At 35.1% G+C, this 24155-nt stretch overlaps 2 protein-coding genes across 7 annotated transcripts in view; one reads left to right on the top strand and one right to left on the bottom strand.

Moving 5' to 3' along the window:
- Positions 1-79: 79 nt before the first annotated feature.
- Positions 80-1673, bottom strand: LOC110615294 (protein RESISTANCE TO PHYTOPHTHORA 1, chloroplastic). Its single transcript, XM_021757099.2, has 4 exons — positions 1323-1673; positions 1028-1238; positions 615-784; positions 80-511 (listed from the first exon to the last, which is right to left on the bottom strand). The coding sequence occupies exons 1-4, from the start codon at positions 1641-1643 to the stop codon at positions 485-487; spliced, it is 729 nt and encodes a 242-aa protein (XP_021612791.1). The 5' UTR covers positions 1644-1673; the 3' UTR covers positions 80-484.
- A 1857-nt stretch (positions 1674-3530) lies between these two features.
- The window catches only part of LOC110615204 (piezo-type mechanosensitive ion channel homolog), a 40026-nt gene continuing 19401 nt past the window's right edge, over positions 3531-24155 (top strand). For 3 of the 6 annotated variants that reach the window (XM_021756961.2, XM_021756960.2, XM_021756959.2), the window contains exons 1-7: positions 3536-3860; positions 11735-11815; positions 12279-12438; positions 12526-12683; positions 14832-14988; positions 15096-15282; positions 16861-16976. In XM_021756961.2, coding sequence (XP_021612653.1) covers positions 3812-3860; positions 11735-11815; positions 12279-12438; positions 12526-12683; positions 14832-14988; positions 15096-15282; positions 16861-16976 — 908 coding nt within the window. In that variant the 5' untranslated portion in view covers positions 3536-3811. Of the gene's footprint in view, positions 3861-11734; positions 11816-12278; positions 12439-12525; positions 12684-14831; positions 14989-15095; positions 15283-16860; positions 16977-24155 lie in introns of those variants that run through there. The other 3 variants (XM_021756963.2, XR_006350635.1, XM_043956438.1) reach the window with 3 other exon arrangements.

Raw genomic sequence — 24155 nt, 5'->3', positions numbered from 1 at the left:
GTTGTTTATGAGAATCAGTTCATAAAAATGGTTTCAAGGCATTCCATTACTTTCTTTCACTACAAAAAAGGAGAAAAAATGAAGGCGAAAATACTCGAAACAATTTGCCATTCCCTAGCCAGCAATTCTTCTGAATAGCATATTTAGGCCATCACAAGTTGGCTTCCCAAGTACATGTAACTTCATACTCTGTGTTATCCATCTCAGTATATGAACCCCCAGAACCCCCAAAAGACAAATTAATAATACTAGACCCCACGTATGGTTAATCGATGTCTAAAATGAAAAACGGAAGGCAGTGTCTTGCTCTGTCTTTGGGGTAGCAACAGGCAATCATCCTATTGGTTGTAACATCCAGAGTTCTGGATTTTCAAATGTTTTACTGAACAGCACCATTGATATAATAAGATCAATGATCAGTTGCAACGTGCAACAAGGTCCCTTGATCCGATCAAAGAAAAACCTTGAAATAGTGAGTTTGTGCCTACTCTTTTCTCTGTAGCCATCCAAACTGCATCCAGAGAGAATACGTTGCCATGTGACTTATCAAATAGGAAAAAAAAAAATAATTCAAAGCAGCTTCAAAGTTAATATTCTTGAGGTGACCGGCTTACCTTCCATGCATACATTCCAAAAAAGGCTATTGTATCTGCAGACCACACAAAGGCAAAGGATTTCCAAAAGAAAGGGATTATGACATTTAGCAAAGGGATGAGGAGAAATAGATAGTTAAGAGCTTCTTTCTCATTCTTGGAGCAGTCTCTAGCACGTAAAGAAGGAATTGCTGCAAACAATAGAACACTAGATTCTTAAGGTCTGTACAATTTGCTCAACAGCTGAAAATCAATAAGCTGAATTAGCATTCAAAACTGTTAGAGCCTAATCAACCAGACAGTAACTGAAAATCATGCTGCATTTTAAGGGCTTCAATTCATTTGGCAATAGCAACTCAACTCAAGTAAATCTTAATCCCAAGTTTACCAAACAAAGCCTGCAATAGAAATGGTGGGGTGAGAATTCGACTTACTAAACATCCAAATGGACCACATCCCCATCAATCTCCATATGTCTGGCTCGTTTGATGGAAATATGAGATTGAAAGAAAGTGCCCCACCTACCAGCATGGAGACATACCCTTGAACCTCAAAAACTGTATACAAGGCAGTCCCTGGTACTGCAGGATTTTTTGTGGCAGTCGAAGCTCTCGGTGCAAACGTAGCTGCAGTCTTTTGAACCGCCTGTTTATGCAAGTGAAATACAAATCAAATGAGATGGGCTCAATCAAAATCAGTAAGAAAAAAAAAAAGGCAATTCCAGCTAACCTTTTTGAGGTCTTTGTCGAGTGCAGGGGCAGAAACTTTTCTTGCTTCTTTTGCTTCTTCTTCTAGTTTTAGGTCTTTCTTGGATTCCTCCACTGTGGCCTGAGTATCCACTTCATTTGCATTGGCACTTATTTTGAAATTCTTTGTTGGTAACTGGGTATTGCCGAAGTAATACCTAGATTCTAATCTGGTGTGCGTCAATGGTACCTTTAAAATGTAATAGTTGCAGAGAGAGGATGAGATCAGTGAGTTCATGTTGTCCAGAATAAGAAGAAAAAGAAGAAGTTCGTCGACCACCAGAGGCAGAGATGGGCGCAGCATGAAGATGAAAGCTGTTTCTGAGATAATGAATGTATGGCTTAAGTTGAATGATATAGACGCTGTCGTTTTAGGGGATTGGTTGCTAGAGGCAATAGAACAACAAAACGGCTCGTCGCTTGGTGTGAAAGAAAACCATTTATGTCAAATATATTTTAAATTGTGAATAGCATGCCATATTCTTTGCTGATTTGAATTCAGTTGACGAGCATGAATGCTTTATGTTTATCGAGTTGATACGCATTATTCTAGCCATTAACATCAGAATTAAAAAAAAATATATATACATATATTTGATGATATGAGATATAAAAGGATATAGGGTTTGATATACGTGAGTACGTTTAAACTTTAATGGTTCAGTTTTTTTCAGATCTAGAAAGAAATAGAATTTGGTATGTGTAAGTGAGTTTAGTTTGAATGGTTCACACCTTTTTCTGTTATTCAATTTTTCCTTTAAATGATGCATCCATTATCTTGCTACATATAACTGTCATTCTACTATAATACCGCTTGTTGCTATCATTCAGAATTGTATGTATGAGCGTATCTGTCTTACCATCTTTAGACAGTTATTTAATTTCCTTTTGGCACTCGTATTGATAGGGTCGTTGCATAACTGGATCTGATCTCCTATTTTTTATCACGTCAAATGAGCTGAATTCCTTTTTAATGAGTCAGAATCTTAATCAGTCCAGTCTGCTCGATTGTAAACTTGTGTAGTAGGCTCTAATATATTATGGTTTGAGTGCCAGTAACCCAACGATTTCGATTATGGACTTGTGTAGCAGGCTCTAATATTTTTTGGACCTAACTTTTCTATAAGAATTTGATTAACAATATAGTGATTTTGGAGTGCTTTTTAAAAAATATATAAAATACATGGTTTATTTAATAAAATAATTAACATAATATATAATTATAAAAATTTATAAAAAATAAAGTTAAAAAAATTAATTATTAATAAACATTTAAAAGTATATTCGAGTAATATTATTTTATAATAAATTAAAATCTTAAGATATCAACAAAAATGTGTAAAATTAAAAATTCACTTTCTTTGCAACTTTAATATTATAAAAAATGAAGATAGTATCATACACTTGAAAATTTGAATTCATAGCATAAACCTTTAAAGCGTTTTTTGTGAATAACATACCAATTAAGCACTAATTCTTCTAAATAATTAATTAAATAAAAATTATATTCTCTCTATCACATTCAAGTATATTTAAAAAACTTAGTTTTATTTTTTGTCAGTTTCTATTATTTCTTAGATTATAAATTATTTATTACACAAAAAATATTATTTAAAAAATTATTTTTCATATTTTTTAATATTTGAAATACTAAAAAAATTTAATCAATAAAAAAGTGAATCAATTTTAAAAAATAAAGAAAAAATATTTTTCACAAATTTTTATTAAAATTTGTATATATAAATTTATTAATAAATTTGTATTTTTCAAATATAATTTATTTTTTTTATAAATAAACAGAAATTTAATATTAAAAATAATTATAGAGGAGAAATTTCGAGAGAAGGTAGACCTTCTCTTTCACATTTCCTCCGTTCATTAACAATTAAAGAAAAGGTAAAAAGATACTCTTATAAATACAAGAATTACAAAAAATATCTTAATTTATTTTTCTAAAATATAATTTTTTTATTTTGTGAAACAAATTTATTTTTTATAAATAGTTAAAAAGTTACTTCTTTTAAATTGTTTTTTAATTTACGTTATTTAAATAATAAACCTTTAAATATATAGCGTCAGAAATAATTTTTTCATTATAAAAAATCCCAATTGGTCATCTTTTTATTTATGATTTTTAAATATTTATAATATTTTGTTTGTTAATTAATGAAGAAAATATGCACAACATTGTTTTATTAAAGTTGGTTTTAGTTTATCGATAAGGAAATTATTGATAGTTAGCGTAATTTTAGAAAACCTCATTGTTGATTTCCGAAGCAAAGCAACACAGAAGCGAAGCAGCTGTTTACCGGTTTCGACTTCCTATCCAACGACATCTGGATTTTTCTGGGAAATGGGTTTCTCTTGCTTCTCAGAAGGCTCGTGAACCCATTGACGGAACCGGAATCGGAATCGGAATATAAGCAAGCGGCGAGTTCATGGTCATTTTGTTGCTAAGAAGGGCCCTTTCTCATGGGGAATTTTCTTGTCGGATTTGTTTTGCCATTGCTCCTCTTAACAGGTACACTATTTTTCAACTTCATATTTTGTTGGTTTAATATTTGAATTTTCATGACTAGCAAAAGTTCGTCTGGATATGTATATATATATATATTTTACTTGTAGCTTGCAGGATGCTGCTCCGATAAGTTTTGATGGCCGATTTTACGTCTTAGACTAGTCCATTGTTTTAAATTAAGTTTGCTTTGTTCTTTTTGCATGGGGAAACGATATCTAATTTAGGATTCTTGCTTATCGTTTTTTTTTGAAAAGATGGTTTTAAGTTGTGAACCAAGTGTATTGGATATTTAAATGTGTGATATGATACGTTTTAATAAATTCAATAAATACAAAAAATTTCAATTTTACAAGTTTATAAACTGAGTTTTTGGGGGATTACCAAGCCTTTGGATGCAAGTTGGACATGGAGGCACCTAGTGAGACTTAGTGATCTATTGAAGCCCTTATTCACTCATAAACTGGGAAGAGGGGACTCATCATTCTGGTTTGACCCCTGGTTGGATGGGAAGATTTGTAGTAGACAACTATCCTACCATTAATTTTGTAGATATTCCTAGTCATGCAAGAGTTAAAGATCTATGGAGAAATGGATGTTGGAGGCTGCCAGATCCTGTGGATGACTTAACACAGAGGACTTGGGAAGAAATTAAAACATATAGTTGATGAGATTAAATGTAATTTGAATGCGATAGGAATTTATACAATTGCTGGTGCATGGAAAGCTATCAGAGCTAGAAAAAAATAGAGTCTCTTGGGCATCTTTAGTTTGGGGAAAAACCAATATCCCTAGGCACAGCTTCATAGTGTGGTTGGTGTTACAAGGCAAGCTTGCTGTAAAAATTAGGCTTGTGAAGTGGAGGACAATTGATAATTCATATTGTTCCTTTTGTAACAGCCAAGATGAGAATATAGAGCACTTTTTTTTCAGTTGCACTTTTTCACATAGAGTCTGGAGTAGATTTTTGCAGAAGTGCTCTGTGTGCAGACCTGTGCTTGAATGGAGGAGAGAGGTAGTTGGTTGACAAAGAAGGCTGCTGGTAAAAGTGCTCTTGCCACCTGTAGAAGAGTGGTTTTTAATGCTACAGTCCACTTCATTGGATGGAAAGGAATCAGGGAAGTTTCCTGACTTCTGCAGGGTGTAATTCAGAGGGTTGTAACTGTGTAAAATTGAAACTGATGAGCTCCTGTAGTCCAGTTAATTGGGAAATTTGGAATTGAGTTTGTGTTGAATCTGTTGCTTCTGCATCTCAATGGGCTGCTGATATGTTGATTGGTCACTGCTGTTTCTAAACCTAGCAGATCAGAGGTGTTTGACATTTTATAACTGCAGGTTACTGCTGGTTTTGTTTGTTAAGAGTGCAATATGTTAGGGGAGTTGTTGTATAACTAATTGCCGGTGCTGAATGATGTATTGCTTGCTGGTACAGAGTCTGATGACTGAAGTGCTACTGTTGATTTATGTTGTTTTGAATTTGGGACTGTTGGCTGGATTATGGCCTGCGTTTTCTCTATACTTCATGGGTGGTTGTAGTTCTATTGGTTTGGGTTTGGGCATGCAGGTTTTATTTTGTGTTGGCTTTTCATTCAAACAAGTGTTGTATATAGAGGTTACTGGGTCTGAAACATTTGTTTTGTGATGGGTTGTACAGGGGGGTTTGGTTTAGTTTCTTGATACACGAAACCTTTGATGAAAAGAAGAAAAAGAGAGCAGAAGTTTTGAGACAAAATACTTGATTATTCCCCTCAAGCCAATTGGGGTATATTTACTATTTACAAGAGTAAATACTAGGTAAGAAAATAAATTAATTCTCTAATTATAACCTAATCATATCCCAATCATATCACACAATCATATCCCTAATTATCACTACAAATCTAGGCTATTTACAGAAATAATCTCAATACTCTTCCTCAAGCTGGAACGTACATATAATATGTTCCAAACTTGTTACAAATATACTTGATTCGTGATTCTCGAAGTGATTTTGTGAAAACATCAACTAGCTGATCATTTGAGTTGACAAAGCTAGTAGAAATGCATTCGGACTCAATCTTTTGCCTAATAAAATGACAATCCACCTCTTTATGCTTCGTCCACTCATAAAAAACTGGATTTAATGCAATATGGAGGGCAGCTTGATTATCACATATCAACTTTATTTTGCCAGTATCACTATATTTTTCAATTCCTGAAGGAGTTGCTTCAACCAAATGAGTTCGCATGTTGCTAAAGCTATAGCTCGATATTCTGCTTCTGCACTTGATCTTGCAACCACACTCTGTTTTTTATTTTTCCAGGATATAAGATTCACTCCAATCATAATACAATATCCTGAAGTAGATTGTCTATCCGAAGGGGAACTTGCCCAATCTACATCAGAATAGCCAACAATTTGTGAGTGGCCATTGTCCTCATAGAGTAGTTTTTGTCCTGGAGCTCTTTTGACATATCTAAGAATGCGAATGACTGCATCCAAGTGATTACTGTATGGAGTTTGAAGAAATTGACTAACCACACTTACAGCAAAGGAAATATCTGATCGAGTGATAGTGAGATAATTGAGCTTGCTGACTAATCTTCTATATCTAGCAGGATCTTTAAGTGGCTCCCCCTGTTCAGGAACCAGTTTGACATTTGGATCCATAGGAGTGTCTACAGTCTCACATGCCTGTTTCTTTCAATATGTCCAAAGCATATTTTTGTTAATAAATTGCGATACCTGTTTTAGACTGTGCCACTTCAATCCCCAAGAAATACTTCAGTTTTCCAAGGTCTTTAATTTTGAAATGACTGAACAAATGTTACTTAACTTAAGAGATTCCATCATGATTATTTCCTCTAATGATAATATCATCAACATAGATCACCAAATAGATGTATCTATTGCCATTATGTCGAAAAAATACAGAATGATCAAAATCACTTCGAGATATTCCAAACTGTTGAACTACAGTGCTGAATCGTCCGAACCATGCTCTTGGAGACTGTTTTAGACCATGCAATAAGCGTCGAAAACGACATACTAAGCCTGACTCCCCCTGAGCAACAAACCCTAGAGGTTGCTCCATATAGACTTCTTCGGCGAGTTCTCCATGAAGAAAGGCATTTTTAATGTCCAGTTGATGAAGGGTCCAGTGATTAATTGCAGCCAGTGAGATAAGGAGGCGAACAGAAGCTATTTTGGCTACTGGAGAGAAAGTATCACTGTAATTGAGCCCAAAAAATCTGTGTAACCTTTAGCTACAAGGTGAGCTTTAAGGTGATCAATTTTGCCATCAAGTCCTACCTTAACTGTGTAAACCCATCGACAACCAATAGTAGACTTGCCAGGTGGTAAAGAGACCAGTTCCTAAGTTCTATTATTATGAAGAGCAGTCATCTCCTCAACTATTGCATTACACTAGCCAGGATGATCCAATGCTTCTCTAACTGTCCTAGGTATAGAAACAACAGACATGGTGGAAACAAAAGTATAATAGGAAGGAGACAAACGATAATAACTCACAAAATTATAAATGGGATGAGGATTTCGAGAAGAGCGAATACCTTTTCGAAGAGCAAGAGGAGGAGTAGCTATTGCTACTGAAGGCATGACCGAAGTAGGTGATAATGGAACTGGAGGTGAGTCATTAGAAGTACCTGCATCAGGGAGAGAAATATCATTGTTAGTAGCAGATGGGTGGGACCGACGTGTGTAGACTTGAAGGGGTGGTGTAGGAGTGGGAGATGGACTGACATGAGGCTAAGGAGAGATAAGAGGCCAAGGAGAGATAAGAGGTACAAGTACAGGCAAAGCTTTAGGAACAAAGCTCTATGATCTCACTACTAACATATATTTTGTCTCTGCAGATGTTACCTTTTTTGAAGCCGAAAATAGCCGAGAAAAACACATTTAACTTATTTGGACTAGAGTTTGTCTTTCCCAGGGGTATGATCATGAACAAAACATATTCATCTAAAAACTTGCAGGGACAACTGGTTGGAGGTCTGGTTAAGAAAGAGAAGGTCTGGTTAAGAAAGAGAACTGAATGAAGACTCTGATGCTGCAAAACAGAGGAAGACATACTGTTGATCAAGTAGCAGGCAGTAAGGATTGCCTCGTCCTAAAAACGCAGCAGAACATTATGATGTATGAGTAAGGTGCGGGCGGTTTCAATCAAATACCGATTTTTGCACTCGGCAACACCATTTTGTTGAGGAGTATGGGCACAAGAAGTCTGGTGAGTAATACCCTGAGTAGACAAGAAATGAGAAAAAGAGGAGGAAATATATTCTCATGCATTATCACTACGCAAAACTTTAATGCGATGAGAAAAAGAGGAGGAAAGATATTCTTGTGCATTATTACTACGCAAAACTTTAATGCGAACACCAAATTGATTATGTATTTTAGCACAAATTTTTTGAAAAATGAAGAATAACTCAGAGCGTTTCTTCATTAAAAATAGCCAAGTGCAACGAGAATAATCATCGATAAAAGTAACAAAATACTGAAATCCCAAAGTTATACTGACACGACTTGGACCCTAAATGTCTGAATGAACAATGTCAAACATCAAAGTGGCCCTGTTATTGACTCGCTTGGGAAATGAAGCCCGAGTTTGTTTCTCAAGTTGACATGACTCACATGCTAAAGAATACAAAGAAAGACTGGGGACGGTTTTTTGCAATTTGAGAAGACTAGGATGTCCCAAACGGTTATGAATAAGCTCAACGGATGTGGTAGAAACAAAAGCAACCGGAGAGGTGGAGAGGTGGTACAATCCTTGTGACTCAGATCCTGTTCCAATCATTTTCCTAGTACTCCAGTTCTGCACCACAACAAAATCAACAATTAAGATTTTTGGTCAATTTACTAATGGAGATTAAATTATATGAACATTCAGGAATGAATAAGACAGTAGTTAAGGAAATAGAAGGAAGAAGTTGTACGTTTCCTATTCCTTTAACTTGAGTTGTGAACCATTAGCTAAGGTGACTTTAGATGGTATAGAAGGTGAAATAAGAGTAGAGAAAAGATTGTGATTACTAGAGATGTGATTAGAAGTACCAGAGTCTAGGATCCATGGACCAACAAGTGAAGACTTAGTTAGACAAGCAAAGGAATTATCGGAGTAAGCAATGCTGGAAGATGGAGGATGTTGCTTAGCTGCTTGGAACTGCAAGTATTCTTTATAGTTCTCTTCAGTTAAAGTAATTGAATCTAGGTCCTGAGATTTATTGGTAGGTTGTGGAAGCAGACCTTCTTCGTTAGATTGGGCAAGATGAGCTGCTGACTTGCTAGTATTATCAAGTTGATTGGGTCGTGGTGGTCGGCCATGTAATGCCCAATATGCATACCGTGTGTGACCTTTCTTATCACAATAGGAGCAATGAAACTTCTTTCCTTTAACTTTGCGATTTCCTTCTTGTCCTTGATTTCCTTGCAAAGCCAAAACTGAGAATTCCGTATCTGTAGCGTCACTCTTACTAAGGGAAATACGTAAGAGCCTAGCTGACACATGTTCTAAAGTTGGAATAACTGAACCAATCAAAATTTGATCTTTCATAGAGCAAAGGTTAGATCGCAATCCAATTAATGCTAAAACCATAAAAATTTATCACGTTGTTCTTCTTGCGCATCAACATCATCAGTACAAGGCATAAGAGAATTAAATTCATCTTTCAGAGTTTCTACTTGACCCAAGTAACTAGCCATATCCTGATGATTTTGTTGTAAGTGAACCATATCCGACACAACCTTGTAGATGCGTTGTATATCATTAGTATACAATGTTTTGTCCTTAGTCCAAACCTTGCAACAAGTTTTGCTAGACTGAAACAGAGCAAGCAATTTTGGATCTAATGAATGCCATAAAAGACTACATAGTTGAACATCAATTTTAACCGCCCAGTTGGGTCATTAGTGGCAGTGATATCATTGGCATTTTTTATTAAATGATCATCGTACCCCTGTCCTAAAAACCATAATTCTACGGATGCAGCCCAAGACACATAATTATTACTTCCTTGCAACTTCATCGTAGCAATTGAAAAGAAAGGTTTAAGAGACTCAAAACCTGTATTGAGGGTGTTTTGCTTCTCAAACATGTCGAGAGAGATTCTGGAATAGCAAGGGACCGAGTAGAGACCTGAATTTGCCAAAAAAGAGTCTAATCTACCAAGAAAAAAGGGGCCTATGCCTGTGAACAGTAAATCCGACATTACTGTTCACAAAGGGCATGTGAAGGCAAGCTGAATAGGCGACCGGACCTACTGGGCTGGAGTTGTCGGCGCCGGGCGATGCTGGAGGAAGCATCGCTAGCGTGAAATGGTCACCAGAAGATGGTGCATGCGTCGGCGCGTGGCCGGAGACAGGCTGCTTGGGATGGCGCATGGGGCTGGATCTGGAGGCGGTGCTTTACCGGAAAACCGATCGGAAGCTGGCGTGGAGAATGGGCTGGGTGGTGAGATTAATTGATTTCCAGAAAGTCACCAAAGCAAGGTGGCAGATCTGCCACTCACAGGTGAACCAAGTTTCTTGGCTCTGATAGCATGAAATCTTTGATGAAAAGAAGAAAAAAAGAGCAGAAGCTTTGAGAGAAAATACTTGATTATTCCCGTCAAGCCAATTGGGGTATATATACTACTTACAAGAGTACATATTGGGTAAGAAAATAAATTAATTATCTAATTATAGCCTAATCATATTCCAATCATATCACACAATCATATCCCTAATTATTATTACAAAGCTAGGCTATTTACAGAAATAATCTCAACAATAACATTGTTTCCATGTGAACACAAAACTCTATTTTCCAATTTTCTTTGAAAAATTTTCAAGAAAGCTACTCAAGTTTTCTATAACTCTTGTTTGGAATGCCAAATTTTGAAAGAATTAAAAAGAAATGAATTCATTTTCCTAAATTTTTGTGTTTGGCAAAACTAATAGTGTAAAAATTCAATTATTTTGAATTCTTGTCAGAATTAATTTTGAATTAAAAGTACATCGTACCAAAATACTTAATTAGCCCTTGGAAACTCTTTTTTTTTTCTTTTCCTTTTATCCTTTGTTTTTTTTGTTTATTTTAATTTTAAATTTATTTCTTATTTTTTTAATTAGTAATTTAGAAAAATTAATTTAATTTAATATTGACTATTAATATTTAATGTATTTATAATTAATGCTAGGAAATTTATTATATTACTTTGTTAATTAAAAAAATCTTAATATTTTTAATGATAAAAAATTATGCAAAATTAAAATTTTAAATATTATAAAATATTAATAATATTTTTTCGATCTATGTTGTTAAATTTGGATCAGACCTAACTCATCTAAAAAGCTAGTTCATCCCAAAAGCTAACTCAAGAGTGAATGAGTGTCTATAACCCATGTAAGGGGCATATTACGTGGGATTTAACAAACCTCTCCTATCCGGGACTAGGGAGGCTCTGATAACATGTTAAATTTGGGTCAGATCTAACTTATCCCAAAACTTGCTCAAGGTAGAGGAGTGTCTATGGCCCATATAAGGGCCACGTTACCGATGTGAGATTTAACATATGTGATAAAAATAGTTATATATAAGAATAAATATTTATGTTTAATGTAAAAATAATAAGAACAATGAATAAATTAAATCAATTTGAATTTTATTATTAATTTATCAAATATAAAAGAGTTCAATTAAATTCTATTATATTTAAATTTATTCCAAAAAATGAATTCTTTTATGAAATAGAAATGAATTCAATTCAATTCTTTTCTTACAAGAAAAGCATACCAAATAAGGGCTAAGTGATCAGGCCCTAATATGTATGTTTCTCTGCTGCACTAGAATCACCATCTAAGTGCTTGCTAATTTTTCATGTTTTCCCTCTTTTTGCAGCTGCTTTGACTAACTGGAGTTTGATTTCTCTTGGTGATGTAATAGCCTTCCTTCTTATTCAGTATTATGCACCAAAAATAGGTGAGTAGCTTTATGTATATCTATCACTTTCTCTGCTTTCCGGTGAAACTGATATTATATTGTTTTACAATTCTTGTCCTTTGAAAATTTATATTTTGGACAGAATAATGTTGTTTCTCCTTTATAAATCTCATACGGAAAATGGTATGTTAGTGTTTATTGTTGCTTCTGTTGTCATTACTGACATTTTGCAGCAAGTTTTCTTCTTCATTAGTCATCATAGTTAGTCCCTGTTAGTGGAAAAGAATAAATTGATGTTGAAAAAGCCACTGAATGGTTAAGACTATTTTCTTTTATCTGTCCGAAAAAAGAAAAAAAAAACTGTCATTGTCTGTGTTGTTTACTTAGATGCGTGTTTTGAAACTTTGATAACTACCATTTGATCAGATCCTAATTTAAATTTGAACTTTTCTTTTTGTGACTTCTATTGTATTAACTGTTAACATACTTTTCCCCCTTGTAGGTTTTCGATTTCGGAGGCGATTTATATTATTGTGGCCCATTATTTTGTTTTCCCTTTTTGTTATTCTTAGTGAACTGGTATATCTTATTGTATGGGCAATTAAGGGAAACAAATGGAGTGAAGCAAATGCTTGGTGGGCGCATCTAACTGGTTTGATGGTGTAAGAATTGATTTCATTACCTATGTTTTCTTTATATGTTCATGGGATCTGCATTTACTGACGCTTTCTCATGGTATGCTTTTACAGGTTCCAGTCCTGGAAATCACCTCCTGTCATCTATTTCTTGGTTGTACAACTATTAGCAGTTGTTGTTGCTTTTGTTGATATATATGGAAACAGATTTGGTCTATTTCCTTGGCAAGAGTCCTGCTGGGGTCATTTCTTAACTGTTCTTGAGCAGATAGGTCTGTGAGTGCTTCATTATAGCTTCTCGTCCTGTTTTACAATCATTCTTACTTACAGACACAATTACACATGCACAAACAAAACCGTTGACTTATTTGCTGATCTAGGGATATGATTTGATTTGATTGGGATCCTCAATTATCTTTGTAATTATTATTTGATTATTTGCTTTTTGTTTAGTTATAATTCTTTGTGCATAAATAATCATATAAACCAATTGTAAAGATTAAGAGTGAAATACAAGAATACTCTAAAATTCTCTAAAATTCTTCAAAAACATTAAGTTCTAAAACCTTTATATTGGTTAGATTTGTGTTTAGCATCTTTCTCGTTAATTATATGAAGTCTTTCTAGAATAGGATTTCAATGTTATTATTTGACATCATTTTTGAAGCAGATACACAAGAGTGATCAGTTTCTAATTCACCTTGACTTAATAGGATTGAATATTTTTTGTGATTGTGGGTAGGTTTTTGTGTTAGTTCTGTTGTGCTTTCTTGGATTGTAAATTTATTACATCTAAATGGCTGATAAGAGATAACTTGGAGAACCAAAATAGTTAATTGCCTCATAAGATTTCTATAGAGAATATCAAAATTTCACTTTTTTTAGTTATTAATTATTTTCGGAGCAATAGTTCACTTAATCAAAGGATGCAAAAAGTATTTTGATGAGGGAAACTCATATTGATCCTTGGATATTTTTATAGTGGCTTCTCAATCTTTTGTAGGGACTTTCTTCACTGATGTATTTCACTTTTGTTTGCATGGTTGTCCTCAAGAGATGTTCTTTACTCTTTAGTTAAATAGAGAACACGCTAGGCCATCTTAAAAAAAGTAGAATGTGGAAGGCTATATATGGGAGTTGAATATTTGTCTCCTCACTTCTTGCCAAATATGTAAAGCATTTAAGCCATGCACTAGCATGCTTACAAAGAAATAATGAAGCATGCACTTGCGAGGAAGCTGTATTTAAAAGACAAGTCTTTGAAAGTGTTATAGATTATAGAAAGTAAATATGTTAATATAGGAAGTAAATATTGATAGATGGGTCAGTTACTTAATTTTAGGGATTGTATAATCAGGCTTGATTTTCCTTTCTGTTTAGATACCATCTCTCATGTATAAATAGGTTGTAATCTTTATTGTGAAATACAACAAACAAAATATTATATTTCTACATGGTATCAAAGTCAGGGCTCTGTTAATTTGAGTTACTCATAAAAAGTAACATTTGGAGACTTAGAGGTTACCAATAAAGGGTAACATTTGGATACTTAAGCCTATGTTCATTTGGGTTACTCACAAAGGGTAACATTTGGAGACTTAGGACTCTGTTTCTTTGGGTTACCCATAAAGGGTAACATTTGGAGATTTAGGGTTCGATTTATTTGGGTTACCTATAAATGGTAATATTTGGAGACTTAGAGCTCCGATCATTTGGGTTACTCATAAAGGGTAACATTTGGAGATTTAGGATACTGTTCATCAAGTATTGTTCGTTCACGAGAACAGTTCACGGATACTGTTCACGAGTTTTGTTCTTCTTCTGATCTTTTGTTTATTTTAATTGTTTTGGGTTAGTTGTTATGGCTGAAGTTGATTATATATGTAACAAGTTGGGCATGATTAATATTTATGCTCCAACTTGAGGGGGAGTGTTATAAATTATAGAAAGTAAATATGTTAATATAGGAAGTAAATATTGATAGATGGGTCAGTTACTTAATTTTAGGGATTGTATAATCAGGCTTGATTTTCCTTCCTGTTTAGATACCGTTTCTCATGTATAAGTAGGTTGTAATTTTTATTGTGAAATACAACAAAATATTATTCTTCTACAGTAAGTATATTTCCATGACAGGTCAAGTTGTCAGCATCTTTTTTCAGGTTGTTCTATTTTTAAGATGACTTCACATGTTATCACATCTTGTACTGAAAATTGCATGATGGCATTTGTTCTTGACTTTTTTTCTCCATCTAAATTTATTTATGATACATTTTCTGGGTCCTAATTCATCATTATCTTATTTTATTTACTTGTGTTTCTTTAATATGTATTATAATAATTATGATGATGATGATGATGATGATGATAAGAGTGTGGCTATTGATTTGGGATTGTTTCTCTGCTTTTCTGTATGAAAGGTTCTTATTTTAGGGTTGCTTCCTGTTTGCTGTTGCCTGCCATTCAGCTGGGCGTGGGGATTAGCCATCCCTCGTGGCTTTCTCTACCTTTTTTTATTGGTAGCTGTGCAGGTCTTGTGGATTGGTCTTTGACAAGCAATTTTCTAGGACTTTTCAGGTGATTTTTTGTGACATATATTCAGCTGTCCCATCCACGTGGTAGTTTTGGTTATTGTTACATAGTTATCCATTTTTGGCTTATGTTTGTTTGTAATGCTTTTGAAGGTGGTGGAGACCTCTTCAGCTGTACGCAAGCTTTAACATTATCCTGCTTTATGTCTATCAGCTTCCTATAGAATTCCCTAATCTGTTTCACTGGATAGCTGATTTCATTGGTCTGTTCAAAATATCTGGAAAAGCGGAGTGGCCTGAGATTTGTTCTGGTCTTTCTCTTGTACTTTTTTACATCATGGTATGTGTTACTTCAAGTTTAGCAGTACTGTGGTCACTAGTCTCAGATTTATTGGTAGAAGTGAAACGACGGGTTCCACGTTTCTACAATTTTTGCTCTGCAAAATCATAACGGTCACGTTGTTTCATCCTAAATTCTTCTAGTTGTAGCTTTCCAAGATTCTGGAAATGCTTGTGATAAAATAGAAAAAGGAAAGATTTTGTAAATGCAATCAGAAGCCTCTATTCCTACTGTTCTTACTTAATAAAGCCTATGTTTGAAATATAGAGATGTAAACTTATACAGGATACAATCACCAGTAGCAGTTCTTATATTATGTGAAATTTCTTCCTATAAAGAGGCAATTAGGGTGCTTTCAACTACCTTACTTCTGATATTGTTGGATTAGATCAGCTAAGGCAGCTTAGTGCCTACTCATCTCTTCGATATCTTTCATTTTAAGAATCACAGGATTAGGTTTGTGGATCATCAAATTGGCAAAGATGCACACTACCCTGGATTTAAAACTATGGTCTCCGCCCAAAATAGCCTAAGCCATGCCTAAAGGTCATAGCCTCAACATCCAAAAGCATGGTGGGCTAATCCCCCAATGAGCTAGACTTGTGAGTTTTGCTAATCGAGTGAGACTTAGGTGGATCAATAGGCTAGCGTGTAGAATTTGACCTTGAGGGCAAATAAGGAGGAGCCAAACCCAAGTTAGATGGACCATCTCATCCAAAAGTAACAACTGGGCTTATGGCACTTGATTGAAACTTAGTTGTGATAGAGGGGAGTTTTGGAATGTGGCTTGTGGGAACAACCAAACAAGTCCCATATTAGTAGTGTAGAAGAAAATTAAAGGGATATAAACATTGGCAAACCAAACAAATGGTGATAGGAAGCCCAGTTTCAAGTCTAGTTCAGTATATAGCTCTGTCTATTTGATGACCTAAGCCCGTGATTCTAAACACTTCATATCACAAAAGGCTATGTTTAGAAAAATTTGACAATTAGTTTGAGTGTGGGAAGATACTCTTTTCAGGTGAGTGAGCATGATGTTAGTTTATTAAAAATATGAAAATCTGTGCATGTTTTTAGCTGTATTTATTATATGGTAATGTTTCTAGGTCCTCTACATGCATATGTTTTGTGTGGTTTGGTGTCACCTTTTACTTAAAATGGGCTTTCAAGTAGCAAATTATGTATTACTCTAGGTAGCCTTAAACTTTTATAGTTTGAATTTGTTCTTTGTAAAAGGAGAAATTTTACATATTCAGTGGAGTGTTGCTTTTAGTTACCAAATTTGGTTGGAGGAAGATGTTTGGTGGGAATATGGATGATTTGGTGAATATCTTTACAATTTATGCAAGTTCTTTATAATTGGAAATGTAGATGTTTGCCTCCCGATTACTATCATCTTTAATTATTTACTGAAGATATTTAAAATGCAATTTGGAATAATATTTTTTTTAGTGATTTGTGGTTGAAAATGCTTCTTTCCAAATTATATGTTCTTCAAGTTGTTCAAATTTGTATGTTTTGTTTTCTCAAGGTCCTTTACATTGCATCACCCTTACCTCTTTCTTCCTTCTAATGCAGTTATCCTTTATTAGGTGTGATTTGGAGGAAATGGATTTTATTATGTCCATGAGAGGAAGTAACCTAACAGAGCAACTTCTCCCCTTAAGGCATTCATTTTTCATTCGTCAATCTAAGTAAGAAACTTAAAATATCCATTGCACTGGTTGTTTTTGTTGTCTGCTTTCAATGTTCATTTCATTCACCATGCTCTGATATTGTACCTTGCATGGAATGGATTGTAAATTTAAAAGTCAACCAAAAGCTCTGCTGATTATGAAACGTCATGGATTGTTAAATTTTGGAATTAATTTTTAGTTAGTTCTACAATTATAGTTTTAAGCAATTAAGCTAAAGGTCATCATGAGCAAGAAGTCTACCTATTTTTTCCCAACTTCCCCAACCTCGCCTTTGCATCATAGACATTGGAATGCTATGATTTATTAAAGATTGGAATTAATTGCAATGAATACTAAAGTTATGGTTTGTCAGTTTGAACTAGAAGTTCTTGATTTTATTCACACACACGAGAATATATAGTAAGAACTAAGAACCAAAATGGAATTGCTACTAGTGCTAAGGAAGAAGATAGCTTAAAGCTTCTGCTATTTGTAGCAAGCTTAACTTAACCATAATTGTATAATTTAACTTGATGTTTTCATGGTTTAAAATAGATATACTAAACTTTATAAACTTTATAGCATGACATGAAATTTTGAAGCGTAAATACATAATTATACTGGGTCCATGAACTTATGCTCGAAGAACATAAACATACATCCTAAGGGTTGAGTTTTGAAACTCATATGTAACATTTTCCAAGAGATCATAGGAGTAAGGATACTTTATTACTTGAAAAATTAAAACATAATCTGGGACAAAGCACAAAAACTCTATAACCATGCAATTATCGTATGTCCAGCTATATCTAGTACATTAATATATGGATGTACAACTCTAAATTCTTCCTTTGGATTCTAATTTGCCACTGCCACTCACTACTTAGGGTTTAAGGAGAGAGGGTTAAGCTACATATAGCTTAATGAGTAGAATAAAACAAACATCGTATTTTACTTGCATCATATACATACATGAGCTGCTGTGCATATCACCGCACAAACATTTCACCTAAAGGTAGACTTGTCAACAGTAGCCTCTCTCATTTCAAAGTGCTTGGTTCTCATGGCTCTGCTGGAGTTCTGCTTAAACATAACATAATATTTCCATAATGTCAAGTTGTAATCATAGGCCTTTATGGTCTTTCCCTTAATATAGTGTTAGGGTAGGCCTCACTTGGTGTCTAATTGTCTATATCATTACTCAAGAGCTCATAACATATATAACATATGAGAGGCCAATAGGCCATCCAACATCTACCATGCACCAATGATAAATAAATGCAATAATGCATCTTCTTCGCATACTAGACGCGTACACCCTAATAGCCATAATAATAAAATAATGCATGGAGATGTTGATTTCAATTTGATATTTTTAAATAAAAAAATTCTAGTTTTTACTCATCTTTTTAATCCTATTATGCATTGTGCATGAATGAGTTAGGCTAACTTAAACTTGTCTCCCTTGATTTCTTAAGTCAATTCCTACATAGGATGACTTGAAATGAGCGACTAAATTAATTTAACCCCTTCTTAAACTACCCCCAATCACCCCTAAAAAAAAATTGGAAAACACATAACAACAAAGAAAAAGGTTGGAGGAACTTTTGGTGGCACCTACAGCAGCCTGAAGTTCTTGCACATACTTGAAAGTTGACTTATGTGGCACCTTTGGCTGCCTAATATCATTTAGACAGATCTGAAACTTGACTTTCAACGGCACTTTCAGCAATCGAAAGTCACTTTGAAGTCGAAACTGGAGTTTCATCAACACTTTGGCTGCCAAAGTTGCTTCCACTAAAGGGGGTTTTTGGGGCTGAAGACATAGGTTTTGGTCTGAGATTGAACTTGATTCTGCATGTATTTATCTATGCCAAAAAATGACTCAAATAGTCCATAAAGGTTCAACCATCTAACCAAACTCCAAAACAACGTAATGGCAACTCAAATCAACATCAAAACATATTTTACATTGAGAATACATCTCAAACAAATCATCCAAGTGAAAATGTCAAAATATTTTCAAAATATTAAAACTTAGTGAAGAATTTTGGGAAAATTTAGAGATTTCTTGTATTTCACTCTTAATCTTTACAATTGGTTTATATGACTATTTATACACAAAGAATTATATCTAAATAGGAAGCAAATAATCAAATAATAATTACAGAGATAATTAAGGATTCTAATCAAATCAAATCAAATTATATCCCTAGAATCAGTTAGGATTAGCAAATAAGTCAACACTCCCCCTCAAGTTGGTGCAAAGATGTCGCACATGCCCAACTTGCAAATCAAATTATGGTAGATCTTATTGTTGAGCCCTTTAGTAAACACATTTGCAAGTTGCCTAGTAGAAGTCACATGAACTAGGCTCAAGACATCGTCTGTTAATTTTTCTTTAATGAAGTGCCGATCAATTTCAATGTGCTTCGTCCGGTCATGTTGGACTGGATTTTGTGCTATACTTATAGCAGCTTTATTGTCACAATATAAAGTTATATTGTCTCTCTCGAGCAACCTCAACTCCTCCAATAACTTCTGTAACCATAAGAGTTCACACACACACCTTGGGCCATTGCTCTGTGTTCTGCTTCAGCACTTGACCGAGCAACAACACTTTGTTTTTTGCTCCTCCAGGTGACAAAGTTCCCTCCCACAACTGTGCAGTAACTAGAGATGGATCTCCTGTTATCGAGAGATCCTACCCACTCTGCATCTGTAACAGCTTCAACTCGGAGGTGACCATGTTTGGAGTAAAGAAGCCTTTTTCTTGGCGCAGACTTTAGGTATCTTAAGATGCAAAGTACAACTTGCATATGAGTCTCGTGAGGGTCATGCATGAATTGGCTGACTAAGCTAACAGCATAGGCTATATCCGGTCGAGTGTGTGAGAGATAAATCAACCTTCCTACCAATCTCTGGTATCTTCTAATATCCACGGACTCACCAGTTCTTGCTTCCAGTTTGTGATTACTTTCAATGGGAGATTCTGCTGGTTTACACTCCATCATACCAGTTTCTTCCAACAAATCCAGAATGTACTTTCTTTGAGAGATGAAAATTCCTTTTTCTGATCTAGCCACCTCAATACCTAGGAAGTATTGCAGTTTTCCTAGATCTTTGATTTCAAATTCTTGGGCTAACAACCTCTTTAGTTGAGTCATTTCCTCTTTGTCATTGCCTGTCACCACTATATCATCAACATAAACAATAAGAAGGGTGATCTTACCCTTGTGATGTTTGATAAACAGAGTGTGATCAGCATCATCATGACTCTGCTAAACTTGTCAAACCAAGCTCTAGGAGATTGTTTTAGCCCATACAAAGCCTTTTTTAACCTGCACACCTTTCCTTGTGTCTTCTCATCAGCGAACCCAGGAGGAATTTCCATGAACACTTCTTCCTCTAAATCTCCACGGAGGAAAGCATTCTTCACATCAAACTGTTGCAAGTCCCAGTCCAAGTTGGCTGCGTAGGATAACAAAACTCTGATTGAGTTCATTTTTGCAACTGGGACAAACGTCTCTTGGTAATCCACTCCATAGGCTTGGGTGAATCCTTTAGCAACCAATCTGGCCTTAAATCGTTCAATTGTGCCATCAGCTTTGTGTTTCACTGTGAACACCCATTTACAGCCAACGAGTTTCTTCCCAGGTGGGAGAGTGACAAGCTCCCAAGTCTCATTTTTAGCCAATGCTTTCATCTCTTCAATCATTGCTTTCTTCCATTTAGGATCTGCAAGAGTTTTCTTCCAATCCTGTGGAATAGACACAGAGAAATAGACAAGGCAAAGGCTGTATAGGAAGGAGATAAAGATTAATAAGAAACAAAGTTAGAAATAGGGAGTTTAGTACAAGATCTGACCCCCTTTTCTTTGTGCAATAGGTTTATTTAAGTCATTGAAACATTCAAGAGTTGTGGGTAACTCACCAGAAGAAAGAGTTGTGGGTAACTCACCAGAAGAAGATTCATGACTGGGTAACTCACCAGGAGAAGATTCTTGACTCTGAGTAGACTGCATAATGGCTTCTTCTGCCTTGTCTCTTCTCGAATACCTTCTCAAATCTGGCTTTTCCAAACGACTAGTTCTCTCTCCCTTATTGGACATCTCCCCCTGTCTACTAGAACTCAAACTTTCTAGTTGAACCATATCATTCAGAATCACAGAATTCGGGATCACCTCTTCTTGCTCATTATTCTCCCCCTGAAGAGGTGAGTGGGTGGTACTAAAGTAGGGTTCAGTTTCTCGAAAGGTAACATCCATAGTAACTAAGTATTTCCTAGAGGGAGGATGATAACACTTGTATCTCTTTTGTGTTGGAGAATACCCAACAAACACACATTTAAGGGCATTGGGATCATGGTTTTAAATAACGGCCGTTACGTTACGTAACGGCCGTTAGGTAACAGGTTTTGGGGGAGCCGTTACCCGTTATCCCGTTATATAACGGCCCCTTCTGATTTGCAGGCGTAACGGCCGTTACGTAACGGTAACGGCCGTTACCAATAATTAAAATTCTTTTATATCTTTTATTTTTTGCTCCCTATTCTCATTTTCATTAGTTTCTACACTTTTCAGCAGCTTCAAAGACTATATTTTCTAAGTTTTCTCTTCCCTTTCTCTTTCAAATTTCAATCTTCCCTGCATATTTCTCATATAAACTTAGATCCATTATAAACTACTCTATTTCCAAGCTTATTTCTTCTAAAAAGTTAGTTAAATTTTATCTATTTTAGTTTTTAACTGTTGTTTTTTTTTCCTTTTTTTTGTAAGTTTTCGTGGATTAAAGTGTTAGTTTTGAGTTAAAATTATACTTTGAGCTATTAGTTTACTCGATCTATAAAGATTATGTTGATTTTTCTTATTTTAAATTATATGATGTTTAACTTAAGTTAAATATTCTATATTTTCTATATTTATGTTTATTATGCATTTGTATACATTGTTCTAAATTAAATCTAATCAATATCATTTTATTTATGAACTTTGCAAATTTTTTTAAAAAATTTGCGTAGCGCTAGGCCGTTACCATTACGTTACGACCGTTATAGGTCTGTTTCCGTTACTCGCGACCGCGACCGCGATTTAAAACCATGCTTGGGATCCAATTTTCCTACCGTCCTAGTATGGACAAAGCAAACACACCCAAATACTTTTGGTGGAACAGCGTATGAATTCTTCCCTTGTAGAATCGCCAAAGGACTCATAAAGTCAAGGGTCTTGAGAGGCATTCTATTGATAAGATAAGCAAATGCAAGAATTGCATCTCCCCAATATGCTTTGGGTAGATTCATGGTGAACATAAGAGATCAAGCTACATCCAATAGATGCCTATTTTTCCTCTCAGCAACGCCATTTTGAGCATTAGTATAAGGACAACTAGTCTGGTGTACTATCCCATTACTCTCCAAATAAGCAGAAAAGCTACTATCCATGTATTCTCTTCCATTGTCAGTTCTCAAAATTTTTACCTTAGTATCAAATTGAGTACAAACCATCTTATGAAAGGATTGAAAATAAGAAAAGACATCACTTTTAGCTTTAATCAAATAGACCTAAGTCATTCGAGTGCAACAATCAATAAAGGTGACACACCATCGATTACCAGATAAGGAGACAGTTTGAGTAGGTCCCCAAACATCAGAATGAATAGTCGCAAAAGGAATTTGACTTTTATTATGACTCAAAGGATAGGATGTTTTAGTGTGTTTAGCATATTCACAAGCATCACAAAATAGAGAATCAAACTGAGTTCTAGCAAACAAATTAGGATAAAGTTTTTCTAAGGCAAAAAATGATGGATGCCCTAACCGTCTGTGCCACTGTATTATTTCCTGATTAACATCCATATTTTCTCCAAAACAGGTTTGAGATATCGAAGAACTTGGATCATCCTCCAACATATATAAGCCATCATGCAGCCTACCATTGCCAATCCTCTTTCCTGTGTGAAGATCCTGAATAACACAATGATCAGGAAAGAATTCAATTTTACAATTAAGGGCATTGGTAATAGCACTGACAAATAAAAGGTTGACAGGAAAGTGGGGAACATGAAGAATATATGATAATTTAATGTTGGATGTGCAAATAACAGAACCTGTCCGGATATGGGAGTAAAAGAGCCATAAGCAATTCTGACACTATCTTTGGTTAGAGAAGGAAAATAATTGAGAAAGCCTTTAGAAGAGTCTGTCTTGTGTCTATTCACACCAGAATCGATACTCCACGAAACATTATTAAGAGAGGAAGCATTACCTGACTTTACAAAGTTAGATGTAGCACCGGAGGACGAGGAATCAAAGTTAGGAATCGAAATCCTTTTATCTTCTGCCATGGTAAAGATTTGTGAACCGTGAAAGAATAGGAGGTACCCAAGGTTGTACATACAAGAGGGCCCAATCGATTCACCAAAAGACCGGGCAGCGGCACGGGAAGGCTGGAAAGATGGTTGGAATCGTCGCCGAAGTGATCGGAGCCGCGAAGCAGCGTCAGGCGATTGGTCACGCGCCGGGAAAAGGAGGCGCGTGAGCCTCACATGTGGGCTTTTTTGGCGTCGGAGCTGGGCGATTGGCCGACGACAGTCCTGGTGCCGGCAGTGAGAGGAGGAATGGCTCCTAGATGGGTTAGTACCAAAAAAGGTAGATATAAGGTTTTGAAAACCTAAAGAGGAAAAAATTAAATTTGAACCCTAAAATCAGGAAAAGGCTCTGATACCATGAAGGATTTTGGAAAAATTTAGAGAATTCTTGTATTTCACTCTTAATCTTTACAATTGGTTTATATGACTATTTATACACAAAAAATTATATCTAAACAGGAAGCAAATAATCAAATAATAATTACAGAGATAATTAAGGATCCTAATCAAATCAAATCAAATCAAATCATATCCCTAGATCAGTTAGGATTAGCAAATAAGTCAACACTTAGAATTTAACATGCATTGACCATCCAATTCATTCACTAGTTTACTATGGTCAAAGCCTTTTTACTCAAAACAACAACCAAAATATACATGCATTGGTCACACTGAACAACCCAAACACAAACATGCAACCTTGAAGGTGCATATATGCAAGACAAATCTTCAAATCTCTCTCTAAATGCACATGCAAAACTAACATTTGACCTTTAGGCTTAAGAATTGAAAATAAGGAGTGAACAGGGTTGAAAGAACCTATTGAAAAACA

The sequence above is a fragment of the Manihot esculenta genome, chromosome 5 (genome assembly GCF_001659605.2).
Source record: "Manihot esculenta cultivar AM560-2 chromosome 5, M.esculenta_v8, whole genome shotgun sequence".
Taxonomy (NCBI): Eukaryota; Viridiplantae; Streptophyta; class Magnoliopsida; order Malpighiales; family Euphorbiaceae; genus Manihot; species Manihot esculenta.
This window is presented reverse-complemented; position numbering and strand designations above follow the sequence as displayed.